The sequence below is a fragment of the Bufo bufo genome, chromosome 2 (assembly GCF_905171765.1).
Source record: "Bufo bufo chromosome 2, aBufBuf1.1, whole genome shotgun sequence".
NCBI lineage: Eukaryota > Metazoa > Chordata > Amphibia > Anura > Bufonidae > Bufo > Bufo bufo.
Window position 1 is genome coordinate 183,067,353 of NC_053390.1, and position 24,140 is coordinate 183,091,492.

At 43.0% G+C, this 24,140-nt stretch overlaps 1 protein-coding gene across 5 annotated transcripts in view; it reads left to right on the plus strand.

Moving 5' to 3' along the window:
* The window catches only part of CSNK1G3 (casein kinase 1 gamma 3), a 146,280-nt gene that overhangs the window by 114,932 nt on the left and 7,208 nt on the right, over positions 1 to 24,140 (plus strand). For 3 of the 5 annotated variants that reach the window (XM_040415957.1, XM_040415956.1, XM_040415958.1), the window contains 5 exons: positions 863 to 947; positions 2,653 to 2,801; positions 3,663 to 3,758; positions 10,277 to 10,372; positions 16,848 to 16,954. In XM_040415957.1, the coding sequence (XP_040271891.1) occupies positions 863 to 947; positions 2,653 to 2,801; positions 3,663 to 3,758; positions 10,277 to 10,372; positions 16,848 to 16,954 (533 nt within the window). The remainder of the gene's footprint in view (positions 1 to 862; positions 948 to 2,652; positions 2,802 to 3,662; positions 3,759 to 10,276; positions 10,373 to 16,847; positions 16,955 to 24,140) is intronic. The other 2 variants (XM_040415959.1, XM_040415960.1) reach the window with 1 other exon arrangement.

Here is a 24,140-nt window from a genome sequence, read left to right on the forward strand (position 1 = left end):
CAGTATTTGCTTGAGGATTTGGAGGCGTTTTTCGGAATAGGTTTTGCCAGCGTTTTTCTTCTCCAGCCCTTGGGTGGGATAATGCAGAAGCGTTTTTGGTTGGCAGAAACACCACTAAAAAAACGCTTCTAAAACTGTTTTTTTTATTTTATTTTTTTAATGCTTCCACCATTGACTTCTATACAAAGTCCACTAACAATCCACTTCTAAGAAGTAAGGCTGGGTTCACATCTGCGGCATCCTGATTCAGCTGCCTCAAATGTCAGGTGTCGGCCGGACCTAAAACTGTTGCATGCAATGGCTTTTTTCCTGCCGAAACTGGCATTTACAGTATGCCGGAAAATCGTCCGGATCCCATTATAGTCAGTGGGGATCAGGCGGTATTTGGCCATGCCAGATATGAGTTCCCGTAGCCTGATCCTCCTCCGGATCAGGCTACCGGATTCCAAATACTATTGTGAACGTAGCCTTACATGCCACTTTTCCACTGAAGTCAATGGAAAGCTATTGGCATTTTGATTGCGGATTTCATGGTGGAAAACAGCTGTTTTTGCGTGAACGTACCCTTAGGGCTCTATTACACTGCCTGATGTTGATCGTCGGCAGCACTTTCCTGATTATACAGGGAGATGTGCTACTGATTATTGCATCTTACATCTTGATCCAAAGATGCCAGTCAGCCGCCAAGCGAGTGTCTGCTCGTTTACCCTCTGATCGGTGGCACGGTTATATGGGCCATTTATCGGAAGCCAATATTCTTATGAACACTTGTTCCTTAGCATTGGCCCAAAAACCGTCCAGTCTATTAGGCCCTTTTATGGTGTATCTTTCATTTTAAGCTTTTGACTTTTCTTTATTGCAGGCAGACACATTAAAAGAAAGGTATCAGAAAATTGGAGATACAAAGCGAGCGACTCCAATTGAAGTACTCTGCGAGAATTTCCCAGGTAACTACTGCCTATGGTAGATAAGTGGCATCATGTAGAGCCTGCTGATGAACCCCTGCTGAAAACACTACAGCCTCATTAAAATGCCTTATTCATCTGTGTGTATATTGCGGCTTCTTAGGAAAGACAGATTTTATCCGATTTGCCTCTATCTGCAGCGAGCACATTTTACGGTCTGCATTTATTGTGTTCTAAGTAATGGCAGTAAATATGCTAATACATTGCCTTGTGTGTGCGTTTCTGCATCCAGGAGATACCGCATGTATTCTAAAAGATTTGCTTAGGTGTCGGCTCTCCTTAAAGACACCAGCTGTGCATGGAGACTTTTTAGCCGTGCTCCATGGTATGGAGACTTATTGGCATTGTTCTGATAGTAGCCAAGCAAGGGTGCATCTTGGGAGTTGTAGTTTTACCACAGCTGGAGTACCGGATGTTAGCCATCACAGATCTAGAGAAAATGATCCACCTCATTAGCGCCACCGTCTGGAAGTGGCTCCTTACAAGTCCAAGTCAGACTTGCGGGTTGGATGCAGGCCAATTCAATGGGGCCGCAAAATTGCGGACAGCACACAATGTGCTGTCCACATCCGTGTGTATGTCCCGTGGCATCTGCAAAAATATAGAACATGTCCTATTCTTGTCCACATTACGGACAAGGGTAGGACTGTTCTAATATGGGCCGTTGGGCGAAATGCACACATCTGGTATCCATGTTTTGCGGACCGTAAAACCGGCAATGGTCGTGTGCATGAGCCCTTAAACTGTATGGCATGTCATAAATACTGTTGTGCTGTAGTGGCACCATGGTAGGACTAAAGGCTCATGTCCTAATACTTGGTGTGGCACAACAAAACTAGTCATACTGGAAAGTGGCTCACGGGCTGCAAAAGGTTGGGGACCTCTGTTGGATGCTACCAAGTGTAACATCAGCGGCTTGCCCTTCGCTGCCCCACTACTTTTATTAGGTCATTTTTAGTGTTGAGCGAACTTGTGTTTTAAGTTCGGCGTCTAAAGTTTGGGTTCTCGAAGTATCCCGTTATGGATTCTAAATTCCGTTATGGTTCGTGGTAGAGGAATCCATAACGGGATACTTAGATAACCCGAACTTTAGACGCCAAACTTAAAACACAAGTTCGCTCAACACTAGTCATTTTCAAAATCTAGCTTTTTTCTCTGTTCTTTGTTTCCCTGCTCCCCTTTCATAGTTTGCGCCTAAATTATGACGAGGCATCCCCTGACTTCTGCCTGTTTTCCGACTACAAGTAATGCTTGACCTCTTGGTCCTTCTTACCCGTGTCTCTTATCTGTGGGTTAGATGCCAACTACATTGGGACTATTCCAAGAGGTAGCAGCCTGGTGGGTTCCATTCAACGAAGGCCACATATCATAGGGGTTAAAAGGTGAAAACCAAGGGATTGCCAGGGTAACGCCCTTAGGATTAGCCCAAAGTCAAAAGGTTTATGTGGTACAGTAGGTCCACTCCACACCCAATACCTGTTACACCAAGGCCAAGAATGCAACTTGATCCCATTAAGTTGGCAGGAAATGCTGGGAAATTTTCACATTGAATGCTCTTGACATGTTTAGAGGCATGCATAAAGAAACCTTTATTTCTATGTCTGATTTGGACACTGAGTCCTTGCTTATATACTTGTTCTTCTGATTTTCACTCATGGTGATGCACTTTTCCCCCCCTTATTTGCAGAAGAGATGGCCACATACTTGCGATACGTAAGGCGGCTAGATTTCTTCGAGAAGCCAGACTATGACTACTTACGGAAATTATTTACAGACTTGTTTGACCGAAAGGGATATATGTTTGACTATGAGTATGACTGGATTGGTAAGCAGCTGGTAAGTTCTGAGTTGAGGTAAACCTTTTAATAGAGAGACTCAATAGCTGTGTGGAGTCTAGTTTAGTCTTGATGGACCTCGCTCATCTGCTCATTGACAGCACTTGCAGCACTTTACGTACTCTATGGGTTATGCAGTCCTGAAATAAAGAATTATATTTTTATATCAGATGCTGAACTGAACACATGAATTTACATAAGCGGGTGGCATGACCAGGTGAACCTGCCAGGCAAGATTGTGTTTTGCATATACTATCTATATAATACATCTATGGGAGTCTGATTGTTTCTGTAATAAACAGTTGCAATGGAAAGCTGCTGTTTTCCTCTATTTTCCATGAATTCACTATAGCAGGGGTCAGCAACCCTTGGCACTCCAGCTGCTGTGAAACTACAACTCCCAGCATGCAAACACGCTCTGCTATTTTTCTAGTTCCCATAGAAGTGAATGGAGTGTTCTGGGAGTTGTAGTTTCAGAACAGCTGGAGTGCCGCAGGCTGCTGATCCCTACAGTATAGGATGAGATTCCTATATATTGGCACACGTCACAACTGATCTTCACAAGACGATGGCCTTAGTAGTTCTCCAATTCCTCTTTAAGGGAAACTAGCAGGTTCAGACCATACACCATGGGAGAAGTATGCCCTGTAACTCCTCTAGCGAACTAGACCCCCAAACTGTACCGATGAGGTCCATAAGACAGCAATAGATGAGTGAGTTTTTCTTTCCTGATATTTGAAATGTATCTCTTCCATTAAAAGGATTTTCCAGTACTTCAAGGGGTTTGTCTCACTTGGATCTTTTATTCGGTAGATATTCAGCTCTTTTGAATTGTTCCTATACTTTGTTTCTTTGACTTCAGCCTACACCAGTTGGCTCCATTCATGCCGATCCAGCACTTTCATCGAACAGAGAAGCACATCAACACAGAGATAAGATGCAGCAAGCCAAAAATCAGGTAAATGTTGGAAACATTAACCAGTTCCTTACGTCATTTCTGTCGATTTTAAATTTTCATTGTTAATATCGGAAAACATATCATTCCTAATTGTAGAGTCCCTAATTATTGAAAAATGTGTGGTATGTCTGACATATCAAAAGTTTAGATCAGTGGGGGTGTCGGTCATAAATCTTTAGAACGAAGGAAGATCGGCGCCCATATCACGTCTCTCCTTCCGTCTCGAGACAGGCTTTATAGAGGTCTATGGGTTCATCTCAATTCTGTCCTCTGCAGAGAGTGCACGATATGTGCATGGTTCTCTCACCTTGTCCTGGGGATCAGTAGGGGTTTCGGCACCCCCCACCGATCTAAACTTTTGATATAGCTCTATGACCATATCAAAAGTTTTTTTAACAGTTGGTGACCCTTAATACATCTAAGTCATCGGTAATAAGAAATAACACTGTGGCACAGGTACTACGCACTACCATCTAACATGTTACATCGAGGGCTTCTTTAGTTCACCTTCACTTCCTTCTAACAAGTCATATTGCAAATGGATTGTGATTCAGTATCTGGAGCAAAGGATGCGGATGCTTATGCGCCTTTGGGGGCCAGTGTTAATCTCTCAGGCTTATATTCATATGGGGAATATCATAATTTTATCCTCTGAATTTGGATGCAACATTTCACTGGGTTTGTAGCAAAAATGGTCCACATTGAAATTCAAGAGATCACAACTGGGGCTATTTTAAGGAAAATTTAACTTTTTTATATTATAGCACATAAAATGTGAATAAACCGATCGAAGAGCAGAGTTTTGGTGTCAATATGGCTTTTCCTTTTAGTTTTTTTTTTTTTAAGATTTTTATCCTCTAAATAGGTCATCAGTATCCGACACCTAGGACCACCGGCGTTCCTGTGAATGACGCTGCCTTCTCACAGCTTCTTCTAGGCCACTGACGACAGGTTCATCAGTCATGTGGGCTAGGAGCAGCTCAGCCCAATTGAAGTGAATAGGGCTGAGTGTGATACAAAGCACAGCCACTATACAGTGTACGGCGCAGTGCTTGGTACGCTGGGAAAAGGCCACAGCACTCACAGGAGCACCAGTTGGATCCCCACCGATCAGGTACTGATGACTTATTAAAAGGTTTTTCGGGACTTACATATCAGATTGGTGGGGGTCCGGCTTCTGGCATTCTTACTGATCAGCTGACTTAAGGGACCCTGACGCTCCGATGAGCGCTACATCTCCTTCATTGCTATACATTTGGTAGTGGCTATGCCTGCTGTTGGCCACCAGTCCTATAAACCCCAATGGGACTGAACTGCAGAGCGCTATAGTACCAAGTACATAAACCACAAAATGTCTGACTCTATACCTGGTAAAGCAAATGACAGGAATTGACACACAGTTTAGCAAAGCGAAGTCCATTCAATCCAATGGGGTGATTGGACCCCCACCTAAGGCTAGGTCATCAATGCCAAAGTCCTAGGGGTCAGTAACCTTTGGCACTCCAGCTGTGGTGAAACTACAACTCCCAGAATGCTCCACTTACTTTTTTATGGAAGTTCTGAGAACACCAAAGCAAGTGTGCATGCTAGGAGTCGTAGTTTCACCACAGCTGCTATGCTGATCCCTGTCCTAGACATCCTTTAAAATTGTAATTATCCAAGTCATTTTACATGTGGCATAATACAGGAAAACAATATTTACAGGGATTATTTTTCTCCCTTAGTGTCCTATATTATTCCTTGTTTGCCCTTTCAAGACAGGCAACTTGATTGATTGTGTAGTGGAAAATGGCTGTAGTCGGCAGTTATTTGGTTTAGAAAAATGTGCTATTAGGAATTCTCCATTTAGGACCCTTGTCCATTAGCCAAAGCACAGAATGGTTACATATCACGGTGAAGGTTTGGGTTAGGTCACTATTCTGATCACTGCTTCTTTAGTTAATCTGTTTTACTTGTACAGGTTTTATCATTTGTTAAAGGGAATGCATCATCAGAAAATGACCTATTGTTTAAATCATGTTTTTATTTTTAATTTTCCATGTCAAAATCTGTATATTAAAAAATTCTAAAATCCTGTAGTTTTTCACTGGCCATGAAGCCTAATAGGTGCCACTTACAGGAACCATCATTCACAGTAGGTAATATTTGCTCACTCCTGACCTCCGTGCACAGGTCATACATCTAAATGTTAATAAAGGATTTGAAGAATATAATATCTCCTAATAGAGAGCGCCTTAAACAGTGTGAGGAGTCTAATAGGCCATGCACGCTCCTCTGTAATTCTGGGAAGAGGGTATTCAAATGAGCTATCCTTTGAAGGGAACCTGTCACTGGGATTTTGGGTATAGAGCTGAGGACATGGGTTGCTAGATGGCCGCTAGCACATCCACAATACCCAGTCCCCATTTTATTGTGTAAAAAAAAACCGATTTGATACATATGCAAATTAACATAAAAGAGTCATATCTTGCTTGTGTGACCAGAGAAGAGTCATATTTTCAAGCTCTGACACATTTCAGGCTAATTTGCATATGTATAAAATCGTTTTTTTGACACAATAAAAGCACACAGAGCTATGGGGACTGGGTATTGCGGATGTACTAGCAGCGATCTAGCAACCCATGTCCTCAGCTCTATACCTAAAATCCCGGTGACAGGTTCCCTTTAAGTCAATGTTCAACCTTTTGAAAGGCCTCGAGACATGACTTGGATAATAATTAAAGGGGTTATCCAACCCCTATAATGCCCGGGCCCATCATACTGGTCATACTTGCCCAGCACCCGCGTGGCTCCTGATGCCTGCGCGGCCGCCGCTGCATCTCCCTGTCGTGCAGATCAAAACATCCTGCGAAAGGGAAGGGGCTCAGCTAGGTTAGCCAATAGCAGACAGCAACGGGAACCAGCCTCCCTAGCTTCGTGGGTGACCCTAGGGAGGCTCTTTCCCATCGCGGCCTGCTATTACATTGATCTGCAGTGCGGGTAGACACAGTGGTGCAGAGACATGGGTGCAGAGGTAAGTATGACCAGTATGGGGTGCCTTGGCATTTTGGGGGGCATTATAAGGGTTGGATAACCCCTTTAAAGGCTATGTACACATTTTGTGGGCAATTTGTTTATATTATTGCATTGTACTCATTTTGAGCTAAAAATATATATTTTAATTGGTCTTTATTAAAAATATTGCGGTCTTTTTTTTCTGTACAGGGCTGATAGGCTCTAGTAGCACCCTTTTAGATTTTCTGTCAGTTGGGGAGCTGACTGACTCCTTATCTCTGCTTTCTGAAAACACTCCTTATAGCTCAGTTCTTACCTTACTGATAAGAATGTGGCTTACAAGTGTTTATGACCTCTCAGTAGTTTAGAGATGAGGTGTATTCTATGACTGGCAAAAAACTGTTAACCCTTTGTGACAAGACAGCTCAATATTTTTAATAAAGGCCAATTGAAAAAAAGATTTTTAGCCAAAAATGAGTAACATGCAATCATAAACTAAAATTGCCTCCTAAGGTGTACATAGCCTTTAGGCCAGCACCCCATCTGCAGAAAGCTGTTTCAGGATGATTTCCCTCATCAGTGCAGAGCAGCGAGCACTGGCTTAAGGCCCCATTCACACGTCCGCAAAAGGGTCCGCACCCGTTCCGCAATTTTGCGGAACGGGTGCGGACCCATTCATTCTCTATGGGCCCGGATGTGAAGCGGAGAGCACACTATGTGCTCTCCGCTTCCGCATTTGCGGAGCGCGGCCCCAAACTTCTGGGTTTCGGCTTCGAACTTCCGGTCCGCAGCTCCGCAAAAGATGGAACATGTCCTATTCTTGTCCGCAGCTGCGGACAAGAATAGGTATTTCTATAGGGGGTGCCGGCCGGGTGTGTTGTGGGTTAAGATTTAGGGAATACAGTATCAAAACAGCTCAGACAAGATAGCCGTTCCCATAATCATGTTCAGGAAATAAAATTAAAAAATCTATCATCAGAAAATTAAAACAGAATAGAAAAAAAGGATATGTGTTACTATCTGGTTTTAACTGGCAGAAAAAAAATAGTTTTTTTCAGTGACCCATGCCCTTTTAAGTACATGCCATATGCTATTTACGGTCTCATTATTAGGATATATATGTCACCTCTCCTGACGTGTTTGTTTTAGTGACTACTTGATTTCTACACAAAATATTTCTGGAGCATCTGTTAAGGTCTGTCTGGGCGTTACCTGTTGGGGGGGTTGTCCCTGCATAATCTGGCATCGGCAGCACTGCGGGTGCTATGTGCGACTGTACAGATAACACCCAGCACGGCCATCATTGCAGACTGCCTGCAGTTCATTCTTAAACTTCTAAATGGAATTAAAAATGAATGGTAGAACATGGTCCTAAGAGTAGATGCCCCAGAATTGTTCCATGGAGAATATAGGTAGCCACCAGAGCTGACGTGTCCGGAGAAGTGACCGTCCAGACTATATTTATCAGTCTTGTACAGAGAGAGCAGGTCTGATAAGATATGTCATTTATCTGCTGTTATTTTACATTGACTATGCTTTTAATGTGGTCTTGTAGTTTGTAAGTGATGCGTTATAACATATATGTAGTCACGGCCTCTTATTGTGCCCTTTTCTCTACTTGGTGGACTAATGAAGAGAGCTGGTGAGCAGAGCAGTGCTGCATCAGTGTTGGTTATAATGATCGGATAATTGTGATATAATGGGCTGAAATCTCATTACATAATGTGGTATCGTGCAGTCTGGTGTGCTGGGCTGCAAGGGAGAGCTGTATGTAGTCTCAAAGGGCTCCTGCATCATTGGGGTGAGATGGCACTGTGCAGGCCTAGATTGTATGGTTTATTGCCTTACAGGAAGTAAAATAGTACTTGCTGTACTGGTGTAGTATTTTAGGGTCGGTGCAGATGTAGACTTGGGAGCTGTATGCAGTAGGTGCAGTAAAATAGTACTTGCTGTACTGGTGTAGTATTTTAGGGTCGGTGCAGATGTAGACTTGGGAGCTGTATGCAGTAGGTGCAGTAAAATAGTACTTGCTGTACTGGTGTAGTATTTTGGGGTCGATGCAGATGTAGACTTGAAAGGTGTATGCAGTAGGTGCAGTAAAATAGTACTTGCTGTACTGGTGTAGTATTTTGGGGGCATATGCAGATGTAGACTTGGGAGCTGTATGCAGTAGGTGCAGTAAATTAGTACTTATTACTATTACACTACTTGAGGGTTTTTAAAAACTGGTACTTATTGTACTGGCATAGTTTTCACAGGTTCTTGATTTAGATGCGCTATAATGGTAGTTACAGCCCATAGCAGCCAGAAGTCAGCTTTCATTTTCCCAGAGCACTCCAAGAAAGCGGAGCTCTGCTTTGTTGCTACGGGCAACAAAGACACTAATACTATGGACAGTTTTGATAACGAAGGTCCATAATCTTCAAGGGTTCTTGCATCAGATGGGCATAGTTTTCAAAGAGGACCTGTCACCTCTCCTTGGTAACTACTTGTAATTCCCATGTCATAACAATTCTGGAGCATCTATTCTTATTGTGCCATTCCTGTATTATTCCTGCTAGAACTGTAAATTGCCAGCAGTCTGCAGGTAAAGATACTACTGGGTGTTACCGGTAGTAGGTGTGTCTGACTCCCCCAACTTGTAACACCCCTCTGTACCCTTACTGCAAGCTGCTGGTAATTCATTCATAACTTGTAGTAGAAATAATAAAGGAACGGCACAACATAGAGCCATAAGAATAGATGGTCCAGAATTGTTATTACATGGGGAATGCAAGTAGTTACTAAACCAGACATGTCAGGAGAGGGAACAGGTTTTCTTTAAAAGGGTTTTCCAAGATTTTAATACTGATGACCTATCCTCTGGTTCGACACCCGGGACCCTTCTCTGTGCTTATCAAGCTTAGTGCTGTACATTGTATAGCAGCTATGCTTGGTATTGTGCTCGGTCCATTCACTTCTATGGGACTGAGCCGCTCCTAGGCCACGCGACAGATGACCGTTTGGTGCCTTCTCAAAATGTTGATCAGCGGGGGTCCTGGGTGTCAGACCCCCACCGATCAGTTACTGATAACCTACCTTTAAGGGTTCATACATTACACACAGAATGGTTGCCGTGTGACACATCTTAATATTTACAGCTCCATTTTTTCCTTCTCAAATAGATTTTTATTAAATTGAGTTAATTTTCAGTTTTTATTTTGTATGAATCTAGTATTGCTATATGCACAGACACGCGCGCAGTCCTCGGCTATCCCTCTTTGCGTTGCGCTCATGGCACATAAAAGCCTAACACTTCTGGACTTGACTAATTTCTCTGTTCTTTTCGGCTTCTCTAGTTTGCATGCCATATTTGCTTTAATTGTAGTGTGCGCTGTAGTTGTAACTCTTCATATTCTGATATCATTTGCTTGCTCTTTTTCATTTAATTTCACATGTTGTGATGACGCATGAGGTGTTTTAATATGTTTTGGGTTTTTCTCCCTCCTCTTCCATGCATGTTGTATGCATTGTGTAATGAGCAGTCGGCAGACCACAGGGCAGCCTGGGACTCCCAGCAGGCCAACCCCCATCACATAAGAGCTCACCTAGCAGCTGACCGACATGGTGGCTCGGTACAGGTATTTTCTGCTTCTTTGCATGACTGACTATTTGCGCGTCCCGTAACCTCCTGCGTGCCCCCAACCCCAGGACCCAGTAGCATGCTTTTTGTTTCTAGCCGGTGTTATGCCTTTTAGTGTCCCTGAATGCTTTGCTGTTCGTTATGTGGTAACACTAAACTTTACATCATTTGGAAGACGTGGAACAAGTGTCATCGTGTAACATATGCAAGGTTTTATTTATTTTTTTTTTTTTTTTTGAGAAGGTCAAATAACAGTCAAAATGGTCACTTACTAAATTCACATTTAGCTTAGAAGTATGTTATAACCATGGGGTGGGGGTAGTATTTATGCTCTAAGGCATGGGTACAGGAGCTAGGTAGATCATTGTACCACTTTAAGTGGGTTATTGGTATGGCATCAACTGAGAAGCACCCAAATGGGAGCAAATTTCTTGGTGTATCGGCTTCTGGGCTTCATTCAGTATTGTATTAGATATTTTGAAGTGCACCGGTATGTTGACCTTCCTGCGGAGGTGAGGTAAGTATGGAAGCCTGACCTTGGTTTCCTCTCCTGAATTGCATTGTCAAACCCAGGTTTTATTATATTAAGTGGTTGTCCCAAAAATGACAGCTTATCACCTATCCACAGGATAGGTAGGTGGTGGTCCAACCGCCGGGAGAATGAGGGTCTCTTGTTCCTCACTGCCTCTGCTTCATTCAAAGTCTGGACTGCCTGACATGGCCAAGCACAGCGCCATAGAGTCTGAATGGAGCAGCAGTGCGTCCACCTGTTCTCGTGATTGGTGGTCATCCCAGCAGCCAGTCAGGTATTGTCTATCCTGTTGGCATTCTGGGTCAAACCCTTTATAGGGCTTGCCTCACTTTAGCAAATGACATTTATCAAGTAGACAAAGTTAATACAAGGCACTTACTTGCCTTCTATGCTGGACTTATTTTTCCATCACAAGCACTACTCGTTTCCAGAGGTTATGGCCACCGCTGCAGCGCAGAAATAAGGTGGCCATGACTGGAGCTGCTGAGCATGCTTGCCTATGTGCACTCCCGTGGTCCCAGCCACCAAAGAAACTGGTGCCTTTTCCTATAGTGTGTAAGGACGACCACCGCTGCTGAATTGTAGGGTGGTCATAACCATGGGTACGAGCTGTGTATAATTTGATTGAAAAATGAATCGAGCCAGCAAAGGAGGCAATATGGACAATTACAATACATTAGTAAGTGCCTTGTATTAACTTTCTCTACATGATAAATGCCACTTGCTGAAGTGAGACAACCCCTTTAAATGGGTTGTCCAAGTTATTTTTATTGATGCTGGTTGAAGAGAAGGCGTCGCAATAGCAGTGGTGAGCAGGCATCATTACATCTAAGTGCTCCCATTCACTTCTATGGGATAGCCCATTCCTATACACTTGAATAGAAACGAGCTGTCCCATAGAAGTGAATGGGACGGCTTAGGTGTAATTACAACTGCTCACTGCTGCTGTTTCCACAGCAAGCAGGTAAACAATGAAGGGAAGGCTGCCCTTGCACAGCGCGTGCTTTCTCTTCAACCAGCTAATCGGTGGTGGTGCTGGGTGTCGGACCCTCGCCATTCTGATATTGATAACCTATCTTGAGGATAGGTAATTAATAAAAATAACTTGGACAACCCCTTTAAGAATTTTTGATCCCTCTGCCGAATGGTTGCATTTACTGCATGTCACGCACAGCAATATGAATTTGCAAGCGCAGCATGAAATGCATAGAATTGTTTTATGGTTGGCACCACACTGATCACTTTCTTTCTTGCGTAACATCTCTGGGATGGCAGCTTCTCAAATCTGTGTCCCTCTCATGAATTTGTATCATTACTTATCGATTACTGGTAGTGAAGACAAGGGTGGAGGAGATGCCTACAGTAACCAGTCCTATTATTTTAATTTTTGATTGCAAATTAGAATATGAAAACAATGATCTGATTAGTTATATGAAATGTTTTTTTTCCCCCAAATATATTAATGCTCATGTTTTTCAAACTGCTATGTTGCATGCTTGGTGCATGTATTCAGCTGCTGACTTATTTGAGAGAATTTAAAGGGTGTAGAATTAGGCACAATTCTCTTATTACATAGTACTCATAATGATGTAAAAATCTTTTTTTCAATTGAGCTTTACTAAAAATATGGAGTCCTTTTCTCTGTACAGAGCTGAGATGCTCTATTAGCAGGATCTGAATTTTCTCTTTTCCATCATGCAGGGAGCTGACAGGCTCCTTATCTCTGCTCTCAGACATTATAAACAGTCATCAAAGCTCAGCCCTTATCTTACTGATAATAATGTGGCTTAAATAAGTGTCTATTACCTCTTAATATATTAGAGATGAGGGTTATTAGATGACCTGCAAAAAGTGAAAGTAGGATTCACACAGCTAGAAAAACATTAACCCTTAGCGACAGGTGTTTCAATATTTTCAATGCAGACCAATATAAAAAATGATCTTTAGGACAAAATGAGTAAAATGCAATGGTGATACATGTTTGTCATAGGATAATCCTTTTTGGCATATATTCTGCCACAGATGTATGTTAGAGATTATCCCCTGATTGGTTGTGAGTGATAGCCCCTGTACAAGCAATGGTAGATAGCTGAACTCACTAATATCTCCAGATATAGGCACCAGTTGCATGTGATGATCCAGTGAGGAGAATACAATGGTGAAGCTTTGATCATTTATTGATTTGCCTTGAAAACAAATGCAGGGAAATGAGGGTATGCTAGAGGATATTAGAGGTCAAAAAGAATTGCTCTCACCAGGTTGAACTCTGCCACAAAGAGGAAGGACGAAGGACCTTACAGAGGATGTGATGTCACAAAAGAGGGAGGAGAGCAATGCAATGGATAATTTACATAACACACTATAAGAAGTATTATAAGAATAACCACAGGGTGGCAGCGTTACACAACATAGTAAATGATAAGATAATGCAAACACAACAATTAATAGAATAGAAGAATAAAGGCTGGAACAGCACAGCATATGACCTTTAAAAAGGCTCTTGTTCTTGTATATGCCGAACAGAGGTACTAAAAAAAAAAAAAAAACAGCCATGTAGCAACAGTATATGTATAGGGAGAGAGCGAGAAATTGGGTAAAATCTTGCTCAGCTGTTTTAGTTGTGGACACAACACTCTGGAAGCAGTTGCCTTCGGTGGATCTGGAAGATGGACATTGAAGGACTGGCGTCACCCTTTTCTTGTAGTGACAGCAGACCAAATTCAGAAGTATTTGTGAATGTAAATTTATTGGCTTCAGATACAATGGGGGAGATTTATCAAACTGGTGTAAAGTAGAACTGGCTTAATTGCCAATAGCAACCTATCAGATTCCACCATTTCATTTTTCCAAGGAGCTGTGAAAAATGAAATTTGATTGGTTAAAAAAAAAACCTCACCTTCTCCCTGGCTGTGACTCTCTCTGCTGCGATTGGACAGCGCTACAGCCAGGGGAGAAGGAGACGCCCATGGAGAAAGACTCAGTCTCTTCCTCATTGCTCCGATTCCATTAATTAGCATACAGGGCGGGAGAATGCAACGGGGGCCACAGTGGGCGAACGGAGCGGTGCCCAGGAAAACTAGTAAGTGTAGTTAGATCCCTATCCCCTACATATCCTGATACTTAGTTTATAATGTTTGTACCCATGAAAGGTCCTCTTTTTTTTAACACGCGAGTGACGAACTGCTGTAATCAGCATGTGTCAGGAAAAAAAAGCTGTAAAGTCATGGCCACTAGGAGTCTCACTTCACCTAGTTTGCAGTCCACTGCCTGTTAAGCTAGATATGTCTCTAGTAACAGATGGTTCACAGGATATGGGTGCATGTCAGAGCTAGCTGAGCCGGATAGAAGCACTGCCTCTACACTGCTGTTGAAGAGCAGTGAAACTCCTGTGTGTCTGCAAGTCTGATCCCCTTTCCATATCGGCTTCTGAGCTCCCTAGAAAAAAACACAAATAGAATGGGAAGTGAGGTAACTGCAATACAGTACTGTCAGATTCCATAAAAAGGAGACACCCACTGCTTGTGAAAGAAATGCATCTAGCTGTACAGCTGAAACAGAAAATAATATGGCTAAGGAAGACATTAGGGAAGGTTTTCAGGTAGTTTCTCTAGTAATGCATCCTTTTCTTAGTCTTATGGATGGTACACAAGCTTTCAGCATATTTTGGCTTGTAGAATGTTCTGTTTCATTTTACAATGTTTACCTTGCCGAGTAACAGCTTCTACACAAGATTGTGGATTGGTATTGTATTATTGGCGCTGATGGTTGCAGTTTACATTTTTCAACTATCATTCCAAATCATGTGTTAGAAAAAGTGTTAAAAATTTGCAAATGTAGCAGCACACAACTTTGATGTTGTATTGGAAATGCTTGCTTTACATAGGGAGCTTTTAGATAACATCAGAATCCCTAAGAACCAACATCCATGTTTAGCCACCTCATCTGGGTAAGCTTAAGGTTTGGACATTCTCTAAATGGAACCCTACAAACTATTGACACACACAAAACTTCACCTATGGAGCCTAATTATTTGATAAAACCTAGAAGTATAGATCACACACAACCAGACAATGATCTAATGGTTACATTTGTTTAGAAAAATGAGTTAGGTTGACAACAAATTCTACACATGAAAGACTATGTACATCTTTGACTTTGTAAATTTTTTTTTATTGCATTGCGTGATTAATAAGCTAAAATTGCCTTTGCGACTTTTATGAAAAATTTTGCACAGTGTTTCTCCTGCACCTTGCATGTGTTGCAACACCTAACAAGCTGCTCGATCCGGTTCTCTGTTTACGCCATTAGACAGGCTCTCTGATGGCATGGTCTCCAGTCCCTTCCTGTGTTCTTCTGCACATTCATCAAAAACAAATCATAAGAAACCAGGAAGGGTGGAACACTGTGGTGTGACCTATCTGACTGGATGAGCAGGCAGGCAGATTTTTAAGATTCTTTAAATGTTAATATATGCAGGCCGATGGAGAAAACTGTTCAAAATGTTTTATAAAAAAGTAATTTTTAGGCCATAATATAACCTATGCAATAAATAAGTTGACCCAAAGGTGCCTATTGCCCTTAAAGATGCCTTTTGAAGAAGGGTGAAGATCAGTGTGTTATAAATACCAAATTGAAAATTCTTTTAAAGGGGGTTGTCTGAGTTACAGAAAAAAAATGACACTTTGCAAACCTGATGGTCAGGAATATGTACATTAGATAAGTGAGGTCTAGCAAAAGAAAAATGCTATTTCCACACATACCTAGTACTGCTCTGGCCACTTTGTTTACATGCAGTTCCAGAGCTGCGGGGGCGTGTAAAAGACTTTCTTCTCATGATTATTTGGGCGTGTCAGCTAAGACTGCCTTCCCTCCCCCTGCACTGTTTTGGTTCTCTTGACAGATCCATCTTCTCTTGCCGCAGCTCTTTCCAGTTATTACTGACCTCACACAGACCTTCTTTTTACTAGTTCTTGCTGCTTCTTCCATTTATACAGGCAGAGTATTTCACCTAATCCAGTCCAGTAAACCGTTCCACCCTCCACCCTGTTGATGAAAGTCCTCTTCTGCTTATTGGGTTATAAAAGCTAATGCTAAGCCATTCCACATTCTGTCTCCAGTAACGTGCAGGGGGTGTGGCTTTGCACTGATAAGACCCACCCACTTTTCACATTTCAGTACTGATATTCCATAGCCCATATACACTGGAAACTGGCAAGCTGACCTCTATGGTGGGGTCAACAACCTCTGGCATGCCAGCTGTTCTGAAACTACAACTCCCAGCATCCTCCTTTCACTTCTATGAAAGATACAAAACAAGATGAGTAAGTGTGCATGTTGGGAGTTGTAGTTTCACAGCAGCTGGCGTGCCGAAGGTTGCTGATTCCTGCTCTATGAGATTGCCTGACAGCTCCTCCTAAGGATGGATCCAGCATGACCAGACAGCTGAGCCTGCCGACTAGTGATGACCCGTGCACAGGAGCGTAGCGGAGCAAAGAAGGTGATGTCACAGGTCACGTGACACTCGGTGAAATATAAGAAAGGGGCCTCTGTAGAAGTAGTTAATCAATTGAAAAGCCATTACTTTTGTTTAGATATAAACATATAAGGAATAAAAGAATGACTTGGACACCCCTTTAAGTAGTCAGGACTTGTACATTCCTAGCCAAATGGCACTGGTAATGGAACAACTGAGCACATCCTCGTCTTCTTGTTCCACTGTATTGTGTTGCTTTTTTAACCTGATTGTGTCTCATTTTTATAAGTTGTGTTTGTAAAATTTAGTGAATACCAATCTGTTAGCTTTTTCAAAAACCCTGACGACTGTGTGTTTCGATGCACATAATACAAATTTTCTTAGAATATTTAATGCAGAGCATTCGAGGATTATACCCATAATGCACATCCAGAACCACATTTTTATGTTGTCTCTTGTCTTTTACAGGTTGTAAGTTCAACGAATGGTGAGCTGAACACAGACGACCCAACCGCCGGGCATTCGAACGCACCCATCACAGCCCCAGCAGAAGTCGAAGTCCTAGATGAAACAAAGTATGTCCTGCACTGTGCTCGTCGCCGCACACACTGCGCGTTTCTCTCGGTTGCTGTCAAATAAAATGATAAATCATACACTTTCCTTTGAGATGTATCAGAGATCGGTAGTTAGCAGCGTATTACTAGTTATTCCCTGCAGCCTCGTTTCGTTTAAATTAAGGGAAAGGTTGCTTTTTTTGCTTTTCACTGTGAAAAGGCCATTATGAGATTTTCTTACCTGTGATTAGTGGTCATACATGAGCAGATTAATGGGAACAACATGAGCCACATAGAAACCTTTCACTACTGTTCTATAATCTGAACGTTTTATGATGAGATTGTTAGTACAGTACCTACAGTGCTTTCAGGGAGATTGATTTAGACGTCCATGTAGTTCTCAAAAGAATATTAGCCAGCGTCTTCAGGAATATTGGAAAGGGAGTAATGCATGTAGTATGTTTAAAGGCGTTTTCCAAGACTTTTTAACTGATGGCTTAGGGTCCATTCACACGTCCGTAGTGCATTGCGGATCCCCCATAGAAATGCCTATTAAGAATAGGACATGTTCTATTTTTTTTACGGAGCCGCGGACCGGCGGGCTCCGGAAATGCGGATGCAGGGAGCACATAGTGTGCTCTCCGCATCCATTCTGTCCCCATAGAAAATAAATGGGTCCGCACCCGTTCCGCAATTTGCGAGGGATGCGGACCCATTATTACAGACATGTGAATCCTCTAGATAGGTCATCAGTATCTGATCAGTGGTGGTCCGACACCTGGGACCCTCGCTGATCAGCTGTTTGAGAAGGGACTGGCACTCCTGTTAGTGCGCCGCCTTCTCCCTGCTCACCAAGAACAGCGCTATCCATTGCATAGTGGCTGTGCTTGGTATTGCAACTCTGCTCCATCCGCTTGAATGGGGCTGAGCTGCTCCTCGGCCATGTGACCGATGAACGTGACGTCACTGGCCTAAAGAAAGCTGTTTGAGAAGGCCAAGGCTTATTACTAGGATATGCCATGACATTAACCCTTAGGATACCGGAGGTTTTTGCGTTTTCATTTTTCTTCCCTGCCTTCCCAGAGCCATAACTTTTTTTATTTGTCCGTTCACATATCCATATGAGGGCTTTTTTTTTTTTTTTTTTTTGCGAGACAAGTTGTACTTTCTAATGCAACCATTTAATATGGCATAATAAGTTTTTAGCAAGTGCACACAGTCTGCCTCTCTAAAATGAACATTCATACTTACCTGGTCCTCTGTGCCACCTCTGCTGTGTCCACGTACTGGTCCCCACAGTGTTAACATTCGGTGCAGCTGGAGTATGGTCATATTCTCCACTGCAGCCAATTACTGGCTTCAATGATGATGTGCTGCTTGTGGCCAGATCACCACTAAAGCGAGTCATTGGTTGCATCAGAACATTTGGCCATGCCCATACTATGCTGGACAACCATAGTCCTCGCAGCTTGTTCTTTGTACAGAGGCATTAGCAGCTACCCGCTGTGCTGTTGTAGTTCCCTAGACAATGGATAGCTTTGAGCTCTGCAGATAGAATTTGTGAAGTTGCAGCAGTGCTGAACCAACGCTGCTGCTCCTTCATTCTGAGGATTGCAGTGATCCCAGCAGTCAGGCCTTCAGTGATAGCATTTCCTATCTATATGCTATTACCTACCATGCAGTTAGGGGTTGGCACTGAAAAAAAGACCATCACACATTATATCTCTGCACTGTCCCTGAATGCTACACAAAAACCAACTTTCAGAATTCTGGACAGCTTTCTGACTTGGAGTTGGACAGTCATAAGCTTAGCGCAGATTTAGAATTTAGTTTGTGCCAGATAAGCGGTGTTAAAAAGTTGCAAACTGTGTGTTTGCGACTTTTGAAATGCAACTTTTGAAAAATAGTCGTAAGTTGAGTTTTTTACGCTCCCTCACCACTTTTCCTAACAAATTTATCAAATGAAACCAGAAATCGACCACTGCTCCAAGCTGCTGTTCTTAGGCTGGTTTCACACGGGCGTTGCGGATTGGGGCCGGATGCGTTCAGGGTGCGTTCAGTGAAACTCGCACTGTTTTGCAAGCAAGTTCAGTCAGTTTTGTCTGCGATTGCGTTTAGTTTTTCAGTCTTTTCCGCGCGGGTGCAATGCGTTTTGATGCGTTTTTCACACGCGTGATAAAAAACGGAATGTTTACAAACAATATCTCTTAGCAACCATCAGTGAAAAACGCATCGCACCCGCACTTGCTTGCAGATGCAATGCGTTTTTCACGTAGCCCTATTCACTTCTATGGAGCCAGGGCTGCGTGAAAACCGCAGAATATAGAACATGCTGCGTTTTTCACACAACGCTCATGTACACAGACCCATTGAAGTGATTGGGTCAGGATTCAGTGCGGGTGCTATGCGTTCACGTCACGCATTACACCCGCGCGGAAAACTCGCTCGTGTGAAAGGGACCTTAGGAGCACGGACTGCCAGAGGATGCGTTTTAGCTTATGTTACATTTTCATGGTGACCGGTTCCCTTTAACCACCTCCGGACCGCTGTACGCACAGACGCGTCCTGGAGGCGGTTGATTCATTCCTCCTGGACGCGCCGGCGCGTCCTCTCGCGAGACGCGAGATTTCCTGTGAACGCGCGCACACAGACGCGCGCGCTCACAGGAACGGAAGGTAAGAGAGTTGATCTCCAGCCTGCCAGCGGCGATCGTTCGCTGGCAGGCTGGAGATGTGTTTTTTTTAACCCCTAACAGGTATATTAGTCGCTGTTTTGATAACAGCGTCTAATATACCTGCTACCTGGTCCTCTGGTGGTCCCATTTGTTTGGATCGACCACCAGAGGACACAGGTAGCTCAGTAAAGTCCCACCAAGCACCACTACACTACACTACACCCCCCCCCCGTCACTTATTAACCCCTTATTAGCCCCTGATCACCCCTAATCACCCCTGATCACCCCATATAGACTCCCTGATCACCCCCCTGTCATTGATTACCCCCCTGTCATTGATTACCCCCCTGTAAAGCTCCATTCAGATGTCCGCATGATTTTTACGGATCCACTGATAGATGGATCGGATCCGCAAAACGCATCCGGACGTCTGAATGAAGCCTTACAGGGGCATGATCAATGACTGTGGTTATCACCCCATATAGACTCCCTGATCACCCCCCTGTCATTGATCACCCCCCTGTCATTGATTACCCCCCTGTAAAGCTCCATTCAGACGTCCGCATGATTTTTACGGATCCACTGATAGATGGATCGGATCCGCAAAACGCATCCGGACGTCTGAATGAAGCCTTACAGGGGCATGATCAATGACTGTGGTGATCACCCCATATAGACTCCCTGATCACCCCCCTGTAAAGCTCCATTCAGATGTCCGCATGATTTTTACGGATCCACTGATAGATGGATCGGATCCGCAAAACGCATCCGGACGTCTGAATGAAGCCTTACAGGGGCATGATCAATGACTGTGGTGATCACCCCATATAGACTCCCTGATCACCCCCCTGTCATTGATTACCCCCCTGTCATTGATCACCCCCCTGTAAAGCTCCATTCAGACGTCCGCATGATTTTTACGGATCCACTGATAGATGGATCGGATCCGCAAAACGCATCCGGACGTCTGAATGAAGCCTTACAGGGGCATGATCAATGACTGTGGTTATCACCCCATATAGACTCCCTGATCACCCCCCTGTCATTGATTACCCCCCTGTAAAGCTCCATTCAGACGTCCGCATGATTTTTACGGATCCACTGATAGATGGATCGGATCCGCAAAACGCATCCGGACGTCTGAATGAAGCCTTACAGGGGCATGATCAATGACTGTGGTGATCACCCCATATAGACTCCCTGATCACCCCCCTGTCATTGATTACCCCCCTGTCATTGATCACCCCCCTGTAAAGCTCCATTCAGACGTCCGCATGATTTTTACGGATCCACTGATAGATGGATCGGATCCGCAAAACGCATCCGGACGTCTGAATGAAGCCTTACACGGGCGTGATAAATGACTGTGGTTATCACCCCATATAGACTCCCTGATCACCCCCCTGTAAAGCTCCATTCAGACATTTTTTTGGCCCAAGTTAGCGGAATTATTATTTTTTTTTCTTACAAAGTCTCATATTCCACTAACTTGTGACAAAAAATTAAATCTCACATGAACTCCCCATACCCCTCACGGAATCCAAATGCGTAAAATTTTTTAGACATTTATATTCCAGACTTCTTCTCACGCTTTAGGGCCCCTAGAATGCCAGGGCAGTATAAATACCCCACATGTGACCCCATTTCGGAAAGAAGACACCCCCAGGTATTCCGTGAGGGGCATATTGAGTCCATGAAAGATTGAAATTTTTGTCCCAAGTTAGCGGAACGGGAGACTTTGTGAGAAAAAAATAAAAAATATCAATTTCCGCTAACTTGTGCCAAAAAAAAAAAAATTTCTATGAACTCGCCATGCCCCTCATTGAATACCTTGGGGTGTCTTCTTTCCAAAATGGGGTCACATGTGGGGTATTTATACTGCCCTGGCATTCTAGGGGCCCCAAAGCGTGAGAAGAAGTCTGGTATCCAAATGTCTAAAAATGCCCTCCTAAAAGGAATTTGGGCCCCTTTGCGCATCTAGGCTGCAAAAAAGTGTCACACATCTGGTATCGCCGTACTCAGGAGAAGTTGGGCAATGTGTTTTGGGGTGTCATTTTACATATACCCATGCTGGGTGAGATAAATATCTTGGTCAAATGCCAACTTTGTATAAAAAAATGGGAAAAGTTGTCTTTTGCCAAGATATTTCTCTCACCCAGCATGGGTATATGTAAAAAGACACCCCAAAACACATTCCCCAACTTCTCCCGAGTACGGAGATACCAGATGTGTGACACTTTTTTGCAGCCTAGGTGGGCAAAGGGGCCCATATTCCAAAGAGCACCTTTAGGATTTCACTGGTCATTTACCTACTTACCACACATTAGGGCCCCTGGAAAATGCCAGGGCAGTATAACTACCCCACAAGTGACCCCATTTTGGAAAGAAGACACCCCAAGGTATTCCGTGAGGGGCATGGCGAGTTCCTAGAATTTTTTATTTTTTGTCACAAGTTAGTGGAAAATGATGATTTTTTTTTTTTTTTTTTTTTCATACAAAGTCTCATATTCCACTAACTTGTGACAAAAAATAAAAACTTCCATGAACTCACTATGCCCATCAGCGAATACCTTGGGGTCTATTCTTTCCAAAATGGGGTCACTTGTGGGGTAGGTATAATGCCCTGGTATTTTAGGGGCCCAAATGTGTGGTAAGGAGTTTGAAATCAAATTCTGTAAAAAATGACGAGTGAAATCCGAAAGGTGCTCTTTGGAATATGGGCCCCTTTGCCCACCTAGGCTGCAAAAAAGTGTCACACATCTGGTATCTCCGTACTCAGGAGAAGGTGGGGAATGTGTTTTGGGGTGTCATTTTACATATACCCATGCTGGGTGAGAGAAATATCTTGGCAAAAGACAACTTTTCCCATTTTTTTATACAAAGTTGGCATTTGACCAAGATATTTATCTCACCCAGCATGGGTATATGTAAAAAGACACCCCAAAACACATTCCCCAACTTCTACTGAATACGGAGATACCAGATGTGTGACACTTTTTTGCAGCCTAGGTGGGCAAAGGGGCCCACATTCCAAAGAGCACCTTTCGGATTTCACTGGTCAGTTTTTACAGAATTTGATTTCAAACTCCTTACCACACATTTGGGCCCCTAGAATGCCAGGGCAGTATAACTACCCCACAAGTGACCCCATTTTGGAAAGAAGAGACCCCAAGGTATTTCGTGATGGGCATAGTGAGTTCATGGAAGTTTTTATTTTTTGTCACAAGTTAGTGGAATATGAGACTTTGTAAGAAAAAAAAAAAAAAAAAAAAAAATCATCATTTTCCACTAACTTGTGACAAAAAATAAAAAGTTCTATGAACTCACTATGCCCATCAGCGAATACCTTAGGGTGTGTACTTTCCGAAATGGGGTCATTTGTGGGGTGTTTGTACTGTCTGGGCATTGTAGAACCTCAGGAAACATGACAGGTGCTCAGAAAGTCAGAGCTGCTTCAAAAAGCGGAAATTCACATTTTTGTACCATAGTTTGTAAACGCTATAACTTTTACCCAAACCATTTTTTTTTTACCCAAACATTTTTTTTTTATCAAAGACATGTAGAACTATAAATTTAGAGCAAAATTTCTATATGGATCTCGTTTTTTTTTGCAAAATTTTACAACTGAAAGTGAAAAATGTCATTTTTTTGCAAAAAAAATCGTTAAATTTCGATTAATAACAAAAAAAGTAAAAATGTCAGCAGCAATGAAATACCACCAAATGAAAGCTCTATTAGTGAGAAAAAAAGGAGGTAAAATTCATTTGGGTGGTAAGTTGCATGACCGAGCAATAAACGGTGAAAGTAGTGTAGGTCAGAAGTGTAAAAAGTGGCCTGGTCTTTCAGGGTGTTTAAGCACTGGGGGCTGAGGTGGTTAAGAAGGTTTGAGGGGGTTTTCCCATCTGTGTAACTATAGATTCGCAACTGTTACTGCAATCTAAATGTATTATTTTTACTTACGGCAAAATTAATTTTTGTTTTTAGACAGTGTCGTTGATGTTAGTCAGTCTCCTCAATCTGCGTTTCTTTTGAAGGCCGTGTCCACTTCTTTATGATGTCCGTTTAGCGTGTATGCCAGGAAGGCTCCTGATGTACGTGCAAAACGTGTCCATAGGGTTTATTTGCCAGATGGAAGCCAAAAGATTGTCCTTTCGGCCTCCGTCTGGCCGATGTGTGCGTATACTGCATGAAATCCAGTATGGAATAGCATAGTAGACTGTACGATGACATCCTGGAAGGTGCTTTCTCTTGTGAACCTTCTCTGTATTTGGTATGACAAATGGTTGCGAGTTTGTCAAGTGACATCCGATCTGAAGAGGCTCGTCACTTGACAAATGATCTTTGTAGCATGAGCTTGCGTATTTCTAGGCAGAATGTCCTTGCTTGTGTATAGTAAAAGCTGGTCGAGGTCCCTCTGTGGCATATCACATTTGTTAACGTATGGTTAGGTATAGTCACTTACTCACCGATTAACATTTTCTCTGATTTACAATGTTCCCAAGATCAAGTATGTGTGAAATGGCTCCAAGGAGG